Source organism: Phodopus roborovskii, unplaced genomic scaffold (genome assembly GCF_943737965.1).
Source record: "Phodopus roborovskii unplaced genomic scaffold, PHOROB, whole genome shotgun sequence".
NCBI lineage: Eukaryota > Metazoa > Chordata > Mammalia > Rodentia > Cricetidae > Phodopus > Phodopus roborovskii.
In genome coordinates this window covers 24,031,725-24,052,691 of record NW_026126549.1, presented here as the reverse complement: position 1 = coordinate 24,052,691, position 20,967 = coordinate 24,031,725, and the positions used below count along the sequence as shown (strand labels likewise).

Sequence of the window (20,967 nt, the reverse complement as noted above, 5' to 3'; positions counted from 1 at the left end):
CTCCTTTCTCAGTAACTCCTGTTAACTCAAACTTGTACATTTTTTGGGTAATCTCTCCTAAGATGTCAAGTGGTTTGTGAGAAACTTGTCCATGACATCCAAACAAGTGACGGAGCTCACTTGATTCCTCAAAAATGACAACCTTAGTGTTGTTTCATGGCATTGGGTAGATCCTGGGGAAAACAAGTCACTAAGCAAAAATATGTAAGACTTTCACACGAGAAGAAAAAATGTTCTCCCCTTGATACACAAGCCACTTGACTTGGCCGGGTTTCACAAGCATTGTCTCAGTTAGCTAATACTCAGATGGGAATCAATTAGTTATGAGGTCACAGTCTTCACATTCAATACACAGCTTCCTGAGAGGAGAAAACAGGGTGCAAAAACCAGCCTGGGGCTCGTGGGAAGATGGAGCTGCTTAGCTTGCCAGCATCTCTGGATATCATACCTCAGGGCCCTCTCCACCGCCTTCCGAGGCCTCGGGCTCCAAATCTTCACTGATGTGCCTCCTTGAGCGGAAACGCCTGTGTGCAGCCTCCTGGTTGATCTGCCTGATGTTGTTGTCTGACTCAGAGGACACATCCCTGAAAGAAGGGTGAAGGGGTATGAGAAGAGAAGGTGTCTACCGCTTACTGTGGGCTATACACAGACTAAGATGCCAGCCAGGGTCAAACACTAACAAGGAGCGCGCAACCAATGGGATGTCTTCTATTTTCTGGCTAGACCACACTGCAGGTTCATTCTAAGCCCACAAAAGCAGCTTCAGTGCACTGTACAAGAGCGATAGCATCTTTCAGGTATGTACAGCCATCCCTCTGCATCCACAGGGGATTAACTGTAAAGCTCTCTCTATCCCCACAGATTACAAAATTCTACAAGTACAACTTCCTAGATGACTTGCAATGCCTCATACAATGAAAATACTCTACAAACAACTGTTATCCTGCACTGTGTAGGGAATGAAGACAAATGACTGTTCAGGGTCAGCACAGGCCTAATCTAGTTTCCTGAATAAGTTTGATCTGTGGTCAGCTGAACCCACAGGTGTGGAAGCCATGAGTCCAGAGGGATGGCTGTTCCTCAAGCTGTACTTTAGTATTTTAAAGAGAAGAGAAACACAAGTCCTTCAGTCTGTGATAAGCCAGGCCTCTGGAAGGAAGTGACAAGCAAGCCCACACATGCTCACACATGCAGTTTGTTAACTTCTAGGTCTAGCCAGCAGTGACAGAGAAGCTGATTTGGGTCATCCGTAATTGACTGAAGGCAACCAATGGCACAAATTCAAAGCTGAAGTCCCAAGGGGAGGTCTCCTGAGCTGTGTGACCTTCCAAATATGCTTGTATTTGAAGAACACTGTGCTGTTACACCCTAGTTTGTCACTTAAGGTTCTTAAGGCAGGAACTGAGTGAAGAACTTATTCTTGAGGACAACCTAATCGACAGCATCTTAAAAAATAATTTCATAGTACATGACAGGTAAAGGTCCTTTGGGGGGGGCATCACCTAGATGCTGCTGGAGTGGAAGTCCAAACGCTCCAGAGGCACTCTCAAACATGCTCAATCTGGCTCCCCATCTACTTAGCACAAATTATGCTGCAGGTTAATGGGCCAAAATAATTGAGGATTTTACTTTAGGTGACTTGAAATAAGGTATCGATCAACAGCCTAATTCTTTCTAAAAGAAGGGATTTAAAGTCTCTAGTAGTTTCAAACTCACTCATATCCCAAATAAAGAGCCCACTGGACCTCAGAGTAGCAACTAGATTCAATGAGCAACACTGTAGGAGGACACACAACACCCCGAATACTGAAATGTTTCTATCAAACATCTTTACACTATTAACTTTGGGGCTAAAGGAGGTAGTGTGAAAATTAGTTTCTATTTAGTCCACATCTAAGTTATAATTCTTCATCACTAAAATCTGAATTAAGTGAATTTTATTATTTGTATATATAATGCACAATTATGTTGCAATTGCAACTTATATTGTTATATTAAATATAATTAGAATAAACTTCTACACTAAGTAGAGGTATCGTCAGAAAACTGATACTATCATAGATTCAATTATTATAATTAAGGAATACATAAGTATAGTAATGTTTCTGAAAACAAATGATTAAAAGTGGTACTTTCAGCTGTTAGAAAATATTGTATTGTATTTGTGATGATGTATTTATTGTAATCACTTTTTCAAAGTGAAATTCTCAAGCATGATATAAATTACAAAGCAACAATGTAAAGTGATAGTGATTAGAATACATTTATAAATGACTTCAGCAGAGTAAGAGGTCAAAGAAGCTATCAAGCATCTGCTTTGCTATTTTTTAAAGTTTCTTTTCTTTTTTTTATTAGGCAGGGTCTCTCGATGTAGCCCTGGCTGTCCTATAACTCAGTAGAGTTAGGCCAGGCTGGTCTTTAACTCACAAAGAGCCACCTGCCTGTGTGTCCTGCATGCCAGGACTAAAGGCCTCTGTGCCTGGCCCTCTCTTGATGACTAAGGATGAACACAGTTGCACTTTATGGTTATTTTCCTAACTTGAAAATTCTTTACTCCATGTGTGTTTTGTCAAGATTGAAAGCCCTTCTTGAAATTCAACACACAGTTACTCCTGAAGGATTCTGGAGGCTCTACAAACAGGATTAAAAGGGTCACTATGCCTGGATGGATTGTTGATCTGTCTGCATCTCATAGCCTCTAAAATATACAAGTGTAGACTATTACAGTGTGAGTCTGTGTGTGTGTAAAATGATGCTGTATTTAAAATTCCGTGATGTTGATATCCCCTACCCAACATGCTCAGTTAATCAGCAACTTGTGTGAATGGTAACTCTGATTTTGAAATTCCAACCAGGGGCTTTGTGGTGGTTCATTTTGATTGTCAACTCGATGCACTAAGAACACAGCTCTCCCTCATTTCAGAGGACTCACTGAGGGGGAAGGGTGGGTGCCACCCCGGCAGCTGGAGGGATGTAATAGAGAAGGAGGCTGGATAGCCCAGGGACAGGCTCTCTGCCTCTTGTCAGTTTTGAAGACAGTATTCCCACTGCTATGAAAGCTCTTTTGTCTCAGCCCAAAGCAATGGACTGATCTATTCCTCCCTGACTACGAACCTTCGAAACTGTGAACCAAAATAAAACCCTCCCTCCCATAATTGGCAATGATCAAACAGAGCAGTACAGGCTTTTCTCATCTTAACATAACAATATGAAGAATCTGTACAGTGTGTGTGTGTGTATGTTGCATTTAACTTTCCGTTGCATTTAACTGAGTGAAAGAGCTGTTGACTACCTACAAGTTTCTACAAGTGCCCACAATTAACAGTTAGCCCGATAAACTAAGATGCAAAGATGACTGTACTGGGAACAGGGAAATAATGTGAGAAATGCCTATGTCATCTTTTTCCCCAGTCACAATTTCCCTTTGAATATTATGGGAAATGACAGGAATGACAAGACTTTACCACTTGACCGATCCTTCCTTGAAATCAAGCTCAGTGTCTACTAAGATTAATGCCCCCAAACCATGCCCATTTGCATTTGCTTTGTTTTAATAAATTATATTGACTACTATTATGTATGCATGTGTGTGACAGTGTGTGTGTGTGTGTGTGTTATTTGCTACATACAGCATGAGTGTAGAGGTCAGAGGAAAACTTTGGAAATAGGTCCTCTCCCCCACTGTGGGTTCTGGGGATTGAACTTGGGACCTCAGACTTGTGAGGCAAAGGCGTTTACTCTCGGAGCCATCTTATCATCTCCCCACCCCACCTCCTGCTTTTGCCTCAATGCGTATGATTGTAATGATAACCCAAACCACAGAGTTATGACTGGTTATTAGGAAACTAGGAGATTCACTGAGTATTTTATAATCAAAAGCTTAATACAAGCATTTCAGCTTAAGATTGTCATTTTCTTTTAGTAAAATACAGTTTACATCTAAATAGGATTAAGAACAAATCTAAAATGAGGTGTTTTAAAAGCCACCACTAGACCTGAGACCTGAGAAGGTGGAGTGACTTCAAGGGCCTTCTGCTCCATGGTTTTAAGCAGAGGCCTGAACTTGGCCCAGACAGTACAGCACACCATGTGCCTAAAATGGCTTCTTTTGGCCAATCATTCATCTAAAACTGTTATTTTTTTCGTGCTCATACTCTGGTGCTAGGCATGAGGATCTAGGAGTGAGAAGTCCCAATCCCAGTATCTTCCTACTCATCCTCTTCAAGGCAGCTCACATCTGAAATCCTAGCACTTGGAGAGGCTTAATAAAAAACAACAAACTAACACCCAACCCAACACCGAGAACACAGGCTTCTGAGATGGTAGATGAGAAGGGCCCGGCAGCAGACATTTACTCGTCCATAAGAGCCTGCTCTATCTCCTGGCTCTAATTTGCTTATTTTGGGGAAGGAGCATGATCCACAGGAGCTGGCAACATGAGAAAGCAAGCAGAAAGCAGCTGTGATGAGACTCCTGGTGCACTGCACGTTTAACTGCGGGACATCTGTCAAGAGACGGGGATGCGAGCTGCCTACAGAGCATCCTACATGCAAGGGAAAGCCAGGGACAAGACAAATCCTGCCAAGTTCAGAGGGTTCAAGTTTGGGATATGAGTCTGTAACAAACTGGGCAAGAATCGGAGCCACTGAAGGAGTCATTTTAGGGTCTAGTTATGTAGGCCAGATAGTCCTATCTCACCTCAGTGCTGGGGTTACAAGCCTGTCTCTTCATTTCTGCCCACACACCTGAGGTATTGAATTCTTCATTTACTCAGGACCTGATTGATTACTACCCAGTGTCCTCAGATGCAACTTCCTAGTTAACTTATTTTCTCATGTTATTATTTTGTTTCTGAAGGGTGCTGGAACTGTTTGTAAAATTTAATTATGAATTTTTCTTCTAATTTGGAAGCAAAAGTCCAAATCCAACTGCAGAGAGGATAACAGGAACCTGACTTCTGCCAATCAAACTGTTTTCTTGCTTTTGAGATGTTTCACATGTAAGAAGCCTGTACTTATGTAAATGCCACACCTTGGTCGGTTTGAGTTAGGTATACAACTGTGGAACTACCACCAAGTCTCAAGGGCTTGGTTGTGTGCTGTCTCCATCTGCAAGGTTCTGATTGATGAAGGAGGACAATCCCAGCTATGTGTCAGCCATTAACATTTCTTCCTGGTCCTGTTCTGCAGGGGTCTCAGGGCACTCTGATCCCCACAAATCTCCTTTGTGTATACTCCTCTGTTGTGCTGCTTAGCTTAATTAAGTGGATGGCGCTGCTTTACTACTGGTATGAAACCATGCCTGAGGTAGGTCCAAAGTTATTTCTACCACAAAGAGATACAGTTCTTAAATGGCTTGTCCAACTTCTAAGTGCAGTGATCATTAATGAAACCCAAAAAGCAGTAAATTTATAGTATCAACAAAAAGTATATTTAAGACTGGCATTGTGATGTGCATCTTGTCTAAGCAATAAACTAAGGCCATGCTGGGTGGCCAAGAACAGCTGGTAGATCGAAGGTTGTAGGGAGGAGATCAGGGATGACAACCTATTCACTGATTCTGACTCTGTAAGCTTTACCCTCAAACCACATAAAATGTCAGCTGGCTGACATAGCTTCCCTCTCTAGCCATTCCCCCAATTATATGGTGAATACCTTTAAAAAAATTTAAGGATAAAGGATTTGTAAGAACAGTTTCCAGGATCTCTAGATATAACCTGCCTAAAAAACATCATTGGGAAATCTCAGCTTGGGTTGAAGAGAATATGATCTCACTAGTAAATACACTCTCTTGCCTTTGTTGCGTTTTGAAAATTGATCACTTTTAATATCGACTATGATATAACAAAAGGCTACTTCAAAATCTTTTTTAAAAACAGTCATTGAGCTAACTAGGATTTATTTATTTGCTATCATCAGAACAAAAATTACTAAGGGAACAGGCATCATCTGCCTTGCTCTCTCGTGAAACCAGTTGGATGTTGAAATAAACAGTAATTACTAATTTTGGCTTTGCAAATCTTCTTTGCAATTCTAAATATACCAAGACAGTAATAGACAAACTTTCTGAAAAGTAAATAAAATAAAAATAAAAGAAGCCTTTGTGACTTTCTAAATCAAATAATGTAGAAGAAGAAGAATGCCAAACATTAAGAAAATGGCAAAGGCAATCTGCCTCATGTTGTCCATCCCCGATCAGGCAGGGGAGAAAGCTGAAGAAGAGGGGAAGCGAGATGATTGCTGACCCAAAGCAGAATCTAGGAAGAGCCCGTTTCAGTAATCCTAAAAGATGCACAGAAGAATAATTCCAACTGCATCACAAATGGCAACATGGCACAGGGCAGCAGCCTCTTCCTGCATGCATGCATGAATGTACACATGCACACGCTCACTCACTAGTCCCCAAACTTGCCCTAGAATTGCCACCCTCTGCTGTGCAGGGTGTGACACAGCATCCCTGCCATCCGGTGGGGTGGTACTTACATCAAGCTGGGCCGGTGCCACTGCGTACTCCTATTGTTGTGGTTGACATAGTAAGTACGGCCTAAGTTGTCCACTTTCTCTTCCCATCCTGGTGGCAGGGGAGGAGGAGGGAGCTCCTCCTGGTGCTGGGAAGCTGAGTCGTTTGAGTCAACAACTTCCCACCCGTGCTGTGGAGAAAAGTTAATGAGAGGTCATGAGTCTGGGCTCCAGATCACAGGAGCAGATAAACCCCAGGGTGACATCCTTCTGCCTACTCTGCCTCACACTCTGGGTTTTATAATGGTTTCCGGTGTCACACTGAGACACATTCTCACTCAAAGGGAGAAAAACCAATTCAAGATCTCAAAACTCATGGGAACAATGGCCAGTTAGTTAACCTTGCCAGCTTCTAAGATGACTGCATCACAGGGGGCCACCAGGTCTGGAGATTCCATTTACTTTCTTTTCATTTTTCAAAACACTCATTTATTTGAGTGTGTGATGTTTATATGTAACTTCATGTGTGCATCTATGGCACGTGTGTATAGGGTGGAGGACAACTTGCCTGTGTCAGTTCGTTCTTTCTACCGTGTGGTTCCATGGACCAAACTGGGTGTGGCAGAAGGCGCACTAACCTGTTGTCCTATTTAGTTTCTAAGTTACATCATAAAACTGTACATTTTCAGTAGTTATTCTTACTCAAAGACCTCTACGCCTGCACAGGGCCAATGACATGGGACACAGGACATGCCAGAGCTATTGCAGCTGTCACCCTTTCAACACCACCATGAAGTACGCATGTGTGTTCTAAAAGAAAGCATGGCACAGGTTACAGGTGTAGGGACGGGGCTATTGGTCCCCAAGAAGGATGCCTGGGGGTGGTGTGAGAGGAGATGAAGTGTGAGCCAGAAGTTATCTAGAAACTGTTGCTTAGGCACTGCCCAAATAGACTACATGGTGCCAGCATCTGAGTTGCATGTGCTGTTCCGACACATACCTTCGGCATTAAGTATTGCTTTCCTAACATCCCCTGGTAAAGCCAGTGGAAAATCAACCGATTCACTGGTTACTGCCATTGGAAGATGAGAAGAGTATAAAAAATTCCTTGGATTTCACACAGCAATCTGGTGCTTTGCTTGGGAAATCTCAGACTCTGCTACTGCCTGCCACCCACTTCACTCTGTCACATGGTGGTAGCTGTGGAAGCCTATAGTGAAACACTGCCTGGAAATGTGGCCTCTTGGTTGGAGGGGGTTGGGTCAATTTGCCCACCACATATCACTCGAATATCACACATGTGGGACAGCTGCAAACAGATGTGCAAACAGCCAGGGAGGCCTTGTTCAATGGGAGCTTTCAGAACAATGTGAGAACAGAACAGTGCTATCTACAGCATATGCTGTGGTGGTACAATGGGACCCAGAGTACAGACATGTGACCAGAAAGTGAAGAGCCCACTATGGCAGAGCGGAACACTCTTTTTGGATAGCTAATTGCAAAATGGCATTTCCCAAGGATGGCTCTGCAACACATACAATCAAGTCACCTGAGGACCAATGAACCAGAAATGGGGAGAGAGTTTCTAAGTCAGCCCTCATCCACTCTGGAGCAAGTTCAGGTGCTAAAAGGAACCTGAAGAGATCTGAAAGTCCAAAGCAATGATGGGGCCGTCCACAGTAGATGCCTTAAGCTGCTGTGAAATGTCTTCCTTAGGCTGACGTGCTTGGAAATGTAGTACTCAGCTGGTGACAGTGCTTGGAAAAGTTGTGGATGGTGGAGTCTTGCTGAAGGGAGGGGGTAACTGAGGGTGGGCCTTGTGGATTATAGCTAAACCTTGCTCTGTCCACTGTCTGTCTCCAGACTGTGATTCAATACGACCAGCTGCCTCACATTCCTACCTCCACGACCGCCCTGCCATGGTGAACCTCACTGGCTTGAAATGTGAGCCTCTCTTCCTTCAGTGGCTCCAGTGGGGTAGGTTAGCAGCAGGCAGACAAGAAACTAACACAACCATGCAAAGAGCTGCTCTTCCTATTTATTCATGTTGTGACATAAAATGGGAATTTCATTTTTGCTAAAACAATCACACTCTGGAGGACTTTCAAGGACAAAGGCAGGGGCATTTGTCCATGCATTTGTATTTATATCTGTAAACATTCACTTCCTCCCAGCAGTCTCAAAGTGTAAAGAGAGTGAGATGAGCAGCCAGGGAACAGATCAAGGCCTGCAGCTGTCTCTCATACCTCCATGTCATCCCGCTGCTCGCCGTTCTCTTCATCCTGACCTCCATTTTTCGGCATGTAGGCCATTTTCAACCGCAAAAACCCCTTGACTCGTGATTTATGACTGCATCCAGGAAGAAAACCAGTTATAAAAAGGGATATGGCTTGTTTCCACCCTTCTTCTGAAACTGTCCTCAGAGAAACCAGCACTGCAAACACTCACCCCCACACCCACCGGAAAGTCTCACCTTCTTGGTCGCAGGAGAAAGTCCTTAAATGTATAGGGTCTCTCCATGGTTGGATCTTCTGTCTAGGGGAAGAGAAAAAAAAAAGATCAATCAGCTAAGAAGCAATATTCACAACAATTTCCTATTTTTGACACACTCATCAGGAATATGGAGGATATATTTTTAGGACATGCAAAGAGCTGGTTCCTCAACAGGTGATTAATTAAACACCTGAGAGGTCCATGGAGGCCTGTCTACTTGAGATCCACTAGATGTCACTATCTACATCAGGTTCTAGTAGTCAAGCCCAGCCAGAGACAAATGACAAAATTATAGCCACCACTGCCAAGTGTCATTTCTAACTGCAGGGTGCAGGCTCAAATCTCCCAGAGTCGATTAACTTTGGAAAAGCAGCGGTCACTGGTATCCCATTATCCGGTGACTCAAGACACCTAAACACAAAGTTAGACAGAATGCAAGGCCTAACGTTGGTGTGCAACTTCATTTCTCACATTAAAATATCAAGTCAGCAGCCTAAGAGGACCCATAAGGTATCTCCCATGCAAAGCATCCAGGGAGCTTCTACCCACACTGGGATTATTTCATGAAACTGTGAGCGAAACTGGCCTGTGCTCCATAGTCTGTCAGCTTGTCACAAACTAAAATTACCTGGAAGGAGGAAACCCCAATTGAGGAATTACCTCTATGAGATCAGCTTTTTGGCATGTCTGCCCAATATTTCTTTGATTAATGAGTGCTGTGGGGAGGGCCCAGGCCACAGGGAGAAGTGCTAGCCCGGGACACAACATTAGCAGCTTCCTCTATGGTTTCTGCTTGAGTTCCTGCCTACAGGTTCCTATCCTGACTTCCCTCCATGATAAACCTTTCCCTCCCCAAGTTGCTTTTGGTCACTCTGTTCATCACAGCAACAGAAAGGCAATCAAGGGCACAGGATATTTGCTCACTCCATAAGAAATGGGGATTCATTTTTACTGTGCAAAGTTGGTTGGCTAAACAAAGCAGGATAGTGGGGAAATTTGTGCCATTATTTTTTTTAAATGCTATGTGTAGTCAAATCTGAAATACTTGACTTATCAAATTAAATGCAACCAGAAATACTTGCTTTTATAGGAAGAGGGGCAAAGCACAATACAATGATGTATGGTTTTGAGAAAAAAAGAGAGAGAATAAGTATTTACATTTGAATGGCTGTTTGAATCCTTCCTTCCTAATGGCTTCCTACCCGTATCTCCCCCTTTATGTGTGTGCATGTATTATTTGTGTGTTTCTGTGTGCTAGCCAAAGAACAACCTTGGGCACCGGGCACCTTTTTCTCTCTCACTGGCCTGATACTCCGTGATCATTAGGACTCACTGATTAGGCTAGTGTGGTTGACCAGAGAACCCAGGAAATCTTCCTGTCTCTGCATCCTCAGCACTGGAATTTTAAGGCATATCATAATGCCTTTTACTTATTGGCTTTAATATACTGTATTAGTAACATGCTATATTTACTATAATATACAACATTTAGTATATTCTCACACAATATATTTTGACCATATTCTTTCTGGTCTCCCAACTCTTCCTAGAGTCTCTATTTCCTTCCCACCTAACTTAATGTTCAATCTTCCTTAAGAAACAACCCCCAAATCAAAACAAACAAACAAACAAACCCTGAATACACACACACACACACACACACACACACACACACACACACACAGACACCAAAGTAAATCAAACCAAATCAAAAATAGCAAGATAAAGTCAAGGAATCTGTTTTGTGTTGGCCAACTACACCAGAGCGTGGGGTGTAGTTGATATATCCTGGAGTGTGGTTGATATGTCCAGTGTCACTCCACTGGAGAAAACTGATTTCCCCTTTCCCAGTAGGTATCCACTGCAAATGCCTTCTTGGTTAGAGGTGGGAATTTGTGTCCACTTTCCCTTGTCCATGCTAGGATTTCTCTTTTTTTTTTTTCTTTTCTGGCTTGAACTTGTGCAGGTCTTGTGTGCGCTGTTACCCTGTGAGTTCATATGTATATCAGAGCTGTTGGGTCTGTTTTCATATGTGATCTAGGGACTAAACTCTGGTGCTTCTGTTTGCACTTTACCTTCTGAGCCATCCCTTCACCAATCCTTGCCCTATTCTTACTGCAATGAAATGAAAATTCTTGCTTTACCCTATCAGTCACGTGATCAGGCTTTGTACCTTTACCTCATTGTGAACAGTCTCCCTGACAATGCGTCAGTCACGTGATCAGGCTTTGTACCTTTACCTCACTGTGAACAGTCTCCCTGACAATGGTTCATACTTCAAACCTTTGCCATCATCTCATGAACAGATTGTTTCTAATCCTGACAGGGAGCCCATGCACTAATGGGTCCTGACCGACAGTCATTCAACTCTGGATGGTCTACTGATGTCAACTTCCCGCCACAGAGCCCGTCTTAAACTCACTAATTTCACCCTGTGTCATAGTGTTCTGCTAATCTATTCTGTATCACTATCTAGGGCTTGAACTTTCTCACCACTGATTGCTGGTGAGAAAGGAGGTGTGTGTGACAAACGATTGATAAACTCATCTGATCTATTAAAAACAGAGCCCTAAAATTAACTTTCACTGAAAAAACTTAATTGTTGTATTCTCTTAGATTGTTCTAAGGAAGGTAATAAGTCAAATTTATTGATGTTTGGGGAATACTTTTTATATAAAAATTTTCAATGGATATAATTTACAATATACAACTGGGTAATCAGAAATATCATTGTTGGGGTCAGGGACATGGTTCAACAAGTGAAGGTGTTTGCTGTCAAACCTGAGGACCTAGTAAGATCCCAGGAATCCACTTGATGGAAGTGGAGAACCAGCTATCAAAGCTTGTTTTCTGACTGCTACACACGCACACACATGCGCGCGCGCGCGCGCGCACACACACACGTTAAAAACTATTGAAAAAAGGCCATTAATTCTGCCAATTCTTTCTTTTTTCATTTATTTGATAAACAATTAATTTTAGTCAATTTCAAGGAAAAGGCGGGTGACATTGGAGTGCCTGCCCTGAGGGTTGTAACTATATGGAAGAAGCGGCCACAGCAGTAATATACTAGACTCTAAGTAGACTCTAACGGAGAACAAATTAGATGGTGAAGGGACGGCGTAGGGAAAAGTCTAATAGCTAACGTCAGTTGGCATCAGTGAAGACCTCAGGAACAACAGAGGGTCCTGGTCACTCCTCTGTCCACACATCAAGTGACAGAACTGACTCACAGAGCAAGAGACAGACCCCAGGTCTGTGTCCTGTCTTTACTATTTTACAGAGCTTGGTGGTGGCCCTTGTGTCCTTGGCTATAGTATGGGACAGTTATGAGGTCTTCCTACAGTTGAGGTGGTTTACAGTTGAGGCGCCTTCACAAGGCGCCGGACACAAACCTGGCCACTGTCATCACCAACCAGTCCCACCTTTCGAATCATAGGGGTGTTGCCAAATCGATACTATGCAGCTGCAAAATACAATGCATGGGGGAAAAATCCTCTAACCCAGTGGTTCTCAACCTGTGGGTTGCAACCCCTTTGGTGGGGGTGGTGTCAAGGGACCCTTTCACAGGGGTTGCCCAGGACCATTGGAAAACATAGATATTTACATTATGGCCCATAACAGTAGCAAAACTACAGTTAGGAAGTAACAACAAAAACAATCTTATGGTTGGGGCTTTCCACAACATGAGGAACTGTATTAAAGGGTCACAGAGTTAGGAAGGTTGAGGACCACTGGACTAACACTAGTTGTTCATCTTACAGATAAGAGCATGTCCATTGGAGAGAAGACAGTGTGAATCCCAGAATGGAGAACAGACTGTCAAGTCCAACACACAAGAACAAATGGCGGGGGAAACTGCTAGTGGTCAGATTCAAACCTTGGCTGAAACTACCAGCCACTCCCAAGCCTCAGGCTCCTCCTGTCCCCATACTGTTGATCACAGTGGAGGCACACCTTGGTATTGGGGAACCAGTAGCAGACCCAGCAATGTCATTTCGATGGGCCCAGGTTTCCTCCTGTAGAAAATACCCTCAGAAGGGGATGGTAAAGGACCTCGAACAGCTAAGAAAGTGTCACCATGCCATGAACATAAGAATGTCTACCACAGAGCCTATCTTAGAGTCCACCTCCTCATCCCAAACATGCCCTGTTCTAGGAAAACAGTCAGCCTAGGCTGCCCAAATACAACTTGGCCAAGATGGAGACACATGTCTGGAACAGCTTCACTGTCTAGTGCAATGGTTGCTCGAAGATGCAGAGAATCTGAAACTGGCAGCATGGGGAGCATTAGGGGCCGTGGGAGTAACGAGGAGGCATAGAACAAGGAAGAGGCAGGAGAAGGTTCAGGGGTGCAATAGGAACTTTGTTCTGCTGTCAGAGCATGCCTTCGAGTTATTTTTATCCTTAATCAGAAGGTACAAGATACGCTTTGTGAGGCTGCACTGGCAATGCACTGAATGGAGCAAACAGGCCCCCAAAACCGAAGTTTAAAACAATCAGCAGTCATGTGTAGCCACAGCTGAGGCTGTCCCTGGTGGCCTGTGAAGACAGCAGGAACCTCACTTAAAGGGCAGCACTGGTGAGCAGCTGGTAGGCGACAGGACTGTCCTCATTTACAGCCTCTCATCTCCTCTGCAGGCCTCCTTGGTCCTGCTGCCAGCATCTCCTAGGTAACATGTGTGTCACCAAGGACACAGAGCCTTCGCTCAGGGAACACTCACTGGAACTGCCCTGATGCTCTGTCACAGAGCTAGGTGGCAACCTAGCCTTGTCACTGAGGGGTCCCTCTCTCACATAGAAAAGCAGTGGCCCAGAAAGGACCCCTAGACAACTCACCCATCTTCAGATGGAAGTCAACCACACCCAACAGGCAGATTCCCATCTTTTAAAGCCTGTCTTTCGGCAATGTCTTAGAGCATGACTGTGTTTCCTTAGCTCTGTCCTACCTAAGGGTTCACTCACCCCATTTGCTCTGCCTCGATCCCTTCCTCCAAGGCAATACAGTAGGAAATAAATACTGAAGGTAGACAGTCAGGAACCAGAGAAATGGAAGCAGATGTCCCAGGTCCCCATACAACTCCAACCTCAGCTCTTGTCCCTGCCATGTCCCCACACAAGAGAAACTGGGAGAAGTGAGGACACAGGCAAGACTGAAAGCAAATCAAGATTCTAAAGGTACTTTGTTTCAACTGGAAGCCCTGGAGTAGGAAGCCCAGAGGAATCTTTGATCAGAAGAGGCTGAGGGCTTGATTTTGGTTCCCACTATCATCGTCTCCCTTTCGTGGTTGGGATAGTAGGCAGCAATGGCCTACCATGCAAGGCAACTGTGTCTTCATTTTACTTCACTTTTCTCCCGGCAGGGTGCTAATTTGGACTTACATTTAATAGCCACGTGGCCCAGAAGCTGCTTAATTAATACATGTGGCCATCTCTTGGCAATGTGCTGTGGGAGAGACATGGGTTTCACAAAGTGAAGTCTGTACCTCAGTGTACCCACCAACAGGAGTTAGCCAATCCTCTTGGCCTGTTTGGTGTGTGTGTGTGTGTGTGGGGAAAGGGATGGGAGGGGGCTTCTCTGGGTTAGATAACTTATAGTGACAAATGGAGATGGCTCAGGAAAGCAAGCCTGAGGCACTGAAGGAAAAGTTTGATATTGTAAATACAAGTATCTACTAGTAACATCCCTGGGCTTTCAACCAGGGATAGGATAGGCCTTCAGTTGAGAGGCCTATAGTATTTTACATACACATACACATACACACACACACACACACACACACACACACACACACAGAGAGAGAGAGAGAGAGAGAGAGAGAGAGAGACAGAAAGAGAGAGAGTACATAAAACAGAATATTCAAGTTATTTAAAGCAATTTCATAGCCATCTATACTAAGGTCACTTCTCCTGTCCTCTTCCTGATTTCCACAAGAGCTTTCTCATATATGGGCATCAGGGAAGAGCCTGAGACAGCACTTCCTTAAAAAATAAAGACGTACTATTCAAATTAACAAGATAGCAGCTCATTCCTAGTTTGAAATACCATGGTTGTGCCTGTACCTGAAAGTATGTTTTATGGAAGAGGGGAATGGAGACCACAATTCTGACCCAAGCCAGGAAACTCTGATCGGCATTTTAGAGGTATCATCTGATAATAGTCCCTTGCCAATGTGGATTAAGTCTAAACCTTAGTGAAATTGGCAAAGACTCATAAATGGGCTGCCATCATACAGCAGAATTTAAAATGCTTAAAGCACTGAATGTGGCTGCAATGATACTCCAAGAGGGATAACTGGCTTTACTGACTCATCCATCAAGATCAGCATCTATCGGTAAATAATTCCTCAAGGAATCAGTCCTCCAGCTGCTAATGGGGTTATAGTATCAATTAATAACCATATTGTACTGGCTGGTTTTGTGTGTTAACTTGACACCAGCTAGAGTCATCAGAGAGGAAGGAGCCTCAGTTGAGGAAATGTCTTCATAAGATACAGCTGTAAGGCATTTTCTCAATCAGTAATCAATGTGGGAGGGCCCAGCCCGAGGTGGGTGGGGCCATCCCTGGGCTTCTGGTCCTTGGTTCTACAAGAAAGCAGACTGAGCAACCCATGGATACAAGCCAGTAAGCAGCACCCCTCCATGGCCTCTGCATCAGCTCCTGCTTCCAGGGTCCTGCCCTGACTTCCTTCAGTGATGAACAGCAATGTGGAAGTGTAAGCCAAATAAACCCTTTCCTCCTCTTGGTCATGGTGTTTCATTGCAGCAATAGAAACCCTAATTACAACACACACACACACACACACACACACACACACACACACACACACACACGCACACGCTCAATCAGGTCCCTTAACCCCAAAGATGCAAGAGGAGTTTCCCATGAATCTTCTCCATTATTTGAAGATTTTCTTCATAACTATTTATGTGTATGAGTGTGTATGTATGTGTGCACATGGGCAGCCACAGAAGCCAGAAGGAGCAATCTGAGTCTCTCCTACCAGAGTTGTAGGCTGTTGTAAGACATCTGATGTGGGTTCTGGGAGCCCAACTGACAGTCCTTCCTAAGAGAAGCAGACGCTCTTAACTACTGAGCCATCTCTCATCCCAACCTTCTCCACTATTAATTAAAAGGACAACTGAAACATGTTTCCATCTTCTTTGTTTCTTTTACCTAAAATGGTATATTTCTGGCAAATGTTGGATCTGTAAGCCTCATATAATCTAACCATAACAATGGTCATGTAGCTGTCAAGACAGGACATCTATTATGCACTCCACAAAACAGACTGAACACACACAATACATTCTCATACTGCATTACCACCCAGAATGAACATATGTACAATTTCCCACAAATGTCCTATGATACATAACAGTACTTCAAATCCAAGGTCCCAAGGCCAAGTACATGCAGAATATACCATTTGGCTTCTACTACTACATAGAACACAAGAACAGTACTTTCACCTTCTCCCTCCTTTGGTTTCTACTGTGGCCCATCTCTTTGAAGGTAATTAGCTCAAACTGCTAATCAGTTTGCATTATAGCAGTGATTCTCCCTGTGGGTTGTGACTCTTTGGTGTTGTTATGGGGGGGTTGAATGACCCTTTCAAAGGGTCAGAAAACACAGATATTTATATTATGACTATAACAGTAGCAAAGTTACAGCTGTGAGGTGGTGATCATTTTATGGTTGGGGGTCACCACCACACCAAGAACTTTATTCAAGGGTCACAGCAGTAGGAAGGGTGAGAACTGCTGGTCTGCTGGCTTACAGTGAGACAACATAGACTCTCTATAACCAGGGGCCTTAAAATTAAAAAAAAAACAAAAAAACAAAAAAACAAAAACAAAATCCAAAACCAACCCCTTTTCTTAGTTACATATTAATTGTATGAAATACTGACTTTCATTATACCCTTTTCATATATCCATGTAATATATGTATGAATAGAAATCAGCTGGTTTCTATTCCAGTGTTGGGCCGTGGTAGCACCAACTTCTTTGGAAGCTTACCCTGGTCACCACTCAAAATTCCAAAGCCCAATCTTTCCTTGTACTGACTTGGTCTCTAAAGAACATGCCTCTGTTCACTGGAAGCTATGGCACCTTTAAAACCAGCCACCTCTAAATCATGCAGAGGGCACACTGGAGACAGCTGGTGAAGCTGTCCCTTATGGCTCGCTTTTTCCTTGGAGTTGGGGAATCTCACAGAGCCCTGGCTAGCCTCAAATACAAACAGATGGCCTGCCTCTGCCTCTGCTCCCAAGTGCTGGGATTAAAGACTTATGCCACTACAGTTAAGATCCATCGATCTTCCTTTCTCTTTGTCCCTCTTTTTTCCTTCCTCCCTCCCTCCCTTCCTCCCTCATTTCCTTCCTTCTTTGGATGCAACCAACCAACCAAACAACCAAACAACCAACCAACCTAACTACCTGACCAAACTTAGATGTATGCCTATGTCTGTATGCTACTTGTCTATTCATAAATCCATTACATGGATATATGAAAAGGGTATATAAGTCAAGTGCCTGCAGAGCCTGGGGGGCCCAGAAGATGATGTAAAGATCCTTGGAGCTGGATTTATAGGTGGCAATGAGCCACTGCACATGGATGCTGGGTTCTAAACTAGGGTTGTTTGAAGGGCATAAGTGCTCTAAACCAGCAAGCCATCTCTCAAGTCACTCATCTATGACTCCTAAAGACTATTAGTCAATACTTCCCCTTGGTGAACACGTGGTTCTTACTCTGGGGAAGAGAGTGGCTAGGGACTGCCGCACATGAAGTGGACAAGTGATCAACACAGTCTCAAAGCATAACTTTCCAGTTTTAACCAGAAGAGCATAATAGAAGACCCACTGAGTCAGGAAGGCTACTTTTATGTCACCTTGACACAGGCTAGCGTCATCACCAGAGAGGAGGGAGCCGCAATTGAGAACAGGCCTTCATATTATTGGGCTACAGACAAGCCTGGAGGGGATTTCCTTAATTAGCAATTGAAGGGGGAGGGCCTGGTTCATTGTGGGTGTGGCCACCCCTGGGCTGGTGGGTTCTATAAGAAAGCAGGGTGAGTAAGCCAGTAAGCAACTGCCTGCAGTGGGGTTCCTGCTCTGCTTGAGCTCCTATCCTATCTTCCTTTGACAATGAACAGTGATATGTTCTCCTTCCCAAGTCTCTTTGGTTTCACTGCAGAGACAGTGACCCTAACTATGACACCTTTCCTTGCAGCTTCTGAGATGCTCACAGCCTCCGGAGCTGAGAGAACACCAAAGAACCATCAGATTTGGGGCTGGAGAGATGGATCAGTGGTTCAGAGAGCTTACTGCTCCACCAGAGGCCTAAAGTCCCCACCTCAGCATCCAAATGGGTGGCTCACAAAGGCGGTAGCTCAGGCTCCATGGGATCTGACACCATGGTTTAGCCTCTGTAAGCATAGTCTCATGCTCTCTCCCTGCATTATAAAACATCTTAAAAACAAAGCAACCCCCAGAATACCAGGTTTTGGATATGGTTCCCATTGAAGCACTATGCAGTACATTCACAGGGCACCTGAGGCTCAGCTTTGTACTTAGAAACAAACATATTGGTTCCCCCCCCCCAACAGTTTTTTGGTTAACAAATATATCTTAACACACTTCAGTAAATGGCTGGCCACTGCATTCCTGACTTGCCACTGCATTCCTTCTCAGCATATCTTCAAAGGTTCCCTGGCAGGAGTCTTCCCTGGCATTCACCATCGGAGAACAGCCTTGGCTTCCACACAACAGGTTTGTACTGGATCCTTCCAGTCACTTTAGTTTATAGACTATTTATGCTACGTGCTCACACACAGACTGAAAAACGCAATGCCCTTGTAAGGCAGAAATATTTGACTCTCCTCTCATAGCTGCTACTTTATGACACTTTGAGCTGTTTGGGGGAAAGGTAGCCAGGAGGAGGGCAGGGCAATCCAAGAAATGGCAGCTGGTATATGAGACACCATACACTGTCCCCAAGGCCTCCAGCTCTTCTTCCCCCATCCTATTAACACTGATACAGTGTGCAGGTGATTGCCCAAACTGCAGTCACAGATTTCTGGTGGACAGTTACACTCAGAACCAACAGTTCTTTTCCATTTCCAAGCAGACGGAAAGCCATACACATAAAACCTGAGAAACGGCAGTCTGTGCATATGTGGTTACTTTAACTAAGTGAACACCAAGCCAGACCAACTGCCACATGGATACAAAAACCAAGCTTAAGACAGGAGTCGATAACTATTCCGTAAGGGACAGTATCTACAAGTCGGAGGGCTAGGAGAAAGAGGCGAGGCAGAGAGGTTGATTCAGTCATGCGATTCAGACACCCGGCTTTTGCAGCTAAGTTCACCTATATGACCCCTCGAGAGTGCCAAGGTCAGAGCACAGTCCCCATTTCATCCCCTTTGTCCTTTGTCCTGCCTGCCATATTCCCCAAACGCCCTGGCTGGAAACCCCTAAGACCCCCACCCCCAGCATGCAACAGTTTGGAACTGTCTGTCCTTACCGGAAGGTGACTGAGAGGCACGTCCACCTGACCCAGGAAGTCGTCTCGTGTCTGTGAAGAAGAAAGCAAAGCGTTAATGTTGCTTGCTCTCTGTTCCCTGAGTGGCAAAATTTCTGGAAAACTGTCTCATTGCACAAAGAGACAGTAGTCCAGGACCTGGTATGGATGCAGGGAAAAGGAGAGGGGTGAAGGCAGAGGGCCAAGATGAGGCTCTAAGCTGTCACCAGGAGACCTGGAAATATAGCTCCAATATCTGGTCTTTAAGTGACTGATACTTTGTGCTTACCTCCAAAAAAAAAAAAAAAAAAAAAAAAAAAAAAAAAAAAGGCAAGGAATCCTCTTATAGGGCTGGGAGCATGTGGCCAGTCAGGAAATAGGACATAAGGCCATTTAGGGTTTGGGGGCAGAGTTGGATCCAGCTTAAAAAGAAGGCAGGACAGAAATGCTGGAAACATTTCAACAAGTACTTATCCTGCTATAAATTCAAGAGCATCCCAGCGGCGGAGTCTGAAGAAGTACACGTGGCTTAGTTACTAATGCATCTTATGAATTGCAGATCATAAAAAGGAAGAAGAAAAAAGTAGGTTTTCTTTTTTTAAATCCAGTAAGTATGCTACTGGGGAATCCACATCTAGGGAGGAAGTCTGTAATTTTGGATAAGAGCTTTGTTACTTGCATTCTTGATCTACCACAGAGCATGCTTCTTCATGACTGGACTGGGACCAGTGTGGCATTGGTTATGGGAGGCACTGGCCCCCTCCAAGACTTTGGTAGTCACACAGGATCAGGCTCTAGACCAGAGTGTTTGACAACCTGGCTCATATATGTTCTGTGGTTACAGCACTTGTGACTTGGCCTCTGGTGTCCAGAGGACCTTAGGCACAAATGAGATCAAAACAACTACCTCCCCCATAGTGCATAGTTGATTCTACTGCACATAAACCTGGAAATTTTCTTTGCATAGAGTCAAACCCTTCCTACAACTAACTGATGAAAAGCATTGAGACACAGAGATTCTTATTTGTACCTGATTGGCGTACTGAGAAATCTTCCAATTTACAGACATTACTTTCCCATCTCTCATTTAATGAAACAACAGGTAAGCATGAACAAGGTTTATGGAAATGATTTACTCTAGGCTGGGGCATTTCCTTCTAGGTAGGTTAAAAATGTGATTAACTGGGAAGCTAGCTGGTTTCCTTCAAATGACGCATGAGAGGATATTAGAAACTCAGCTCTGGCCAGGTATGCATGAAAAATAAGAGTGGCTTCAGTGTCTGTATATTTGTGTGTGTGTGTGTGTGCACTTTCTACATCTGTGTGCATGCACATGTACAATATGTGAAGACAGAGGTCAGGTTGACCTCAGTATCATTCCTCAGGCAGAGTTCATCTTGTTCTTTGAGACAGGGTCTCTCATTGCCCTGGAGCTCACCATGCATGCTGGGCTGGCTGCCCAGAAAAGTCCTAGGGATCCACCTGCCCC

General features: G+C 44.1%; 1 protein-coding gene across 8 annotated transcripts in view; it reads right to left on the bottom strand.

Annotated features, from left to right (window-relative positions):
- Positions 1–20,967, bottom strand: part of Nedd4l (NEDD4 like E3 ubiquitin protein ligase) — a 313,745-nt gene that overhangs the window by 45,480 nt on the left and 247,298 nt on the right. For all 8 annotated transcript variants that reach the window (XM_051201148.1, XM_051201149.1, XM_051201153.1 and 5 more), the window contains 5 exons: positions 19,482–19,532; positions 8,932–8,993; positions 8,705–8,807; positions 6,483–6,649; positions 449–584 (listed from right to left, as the gene is read on the bottom strand). In XM_051201148.1, the coding sequence (XP_051057105.1) occupies positions 449–584; positions 6,483–6,649; positions 8,705–8,807; positions 8,932–8,993; positions 19,482–19,532 (519 nt within the window). The remainder of the gene's footprint in view (positions 1–448; positions 585–6,482; positions 6,650–8,704; positions 8,808–8,931; positions 8,994–19,481; positions 19,533–20,967) is intronic.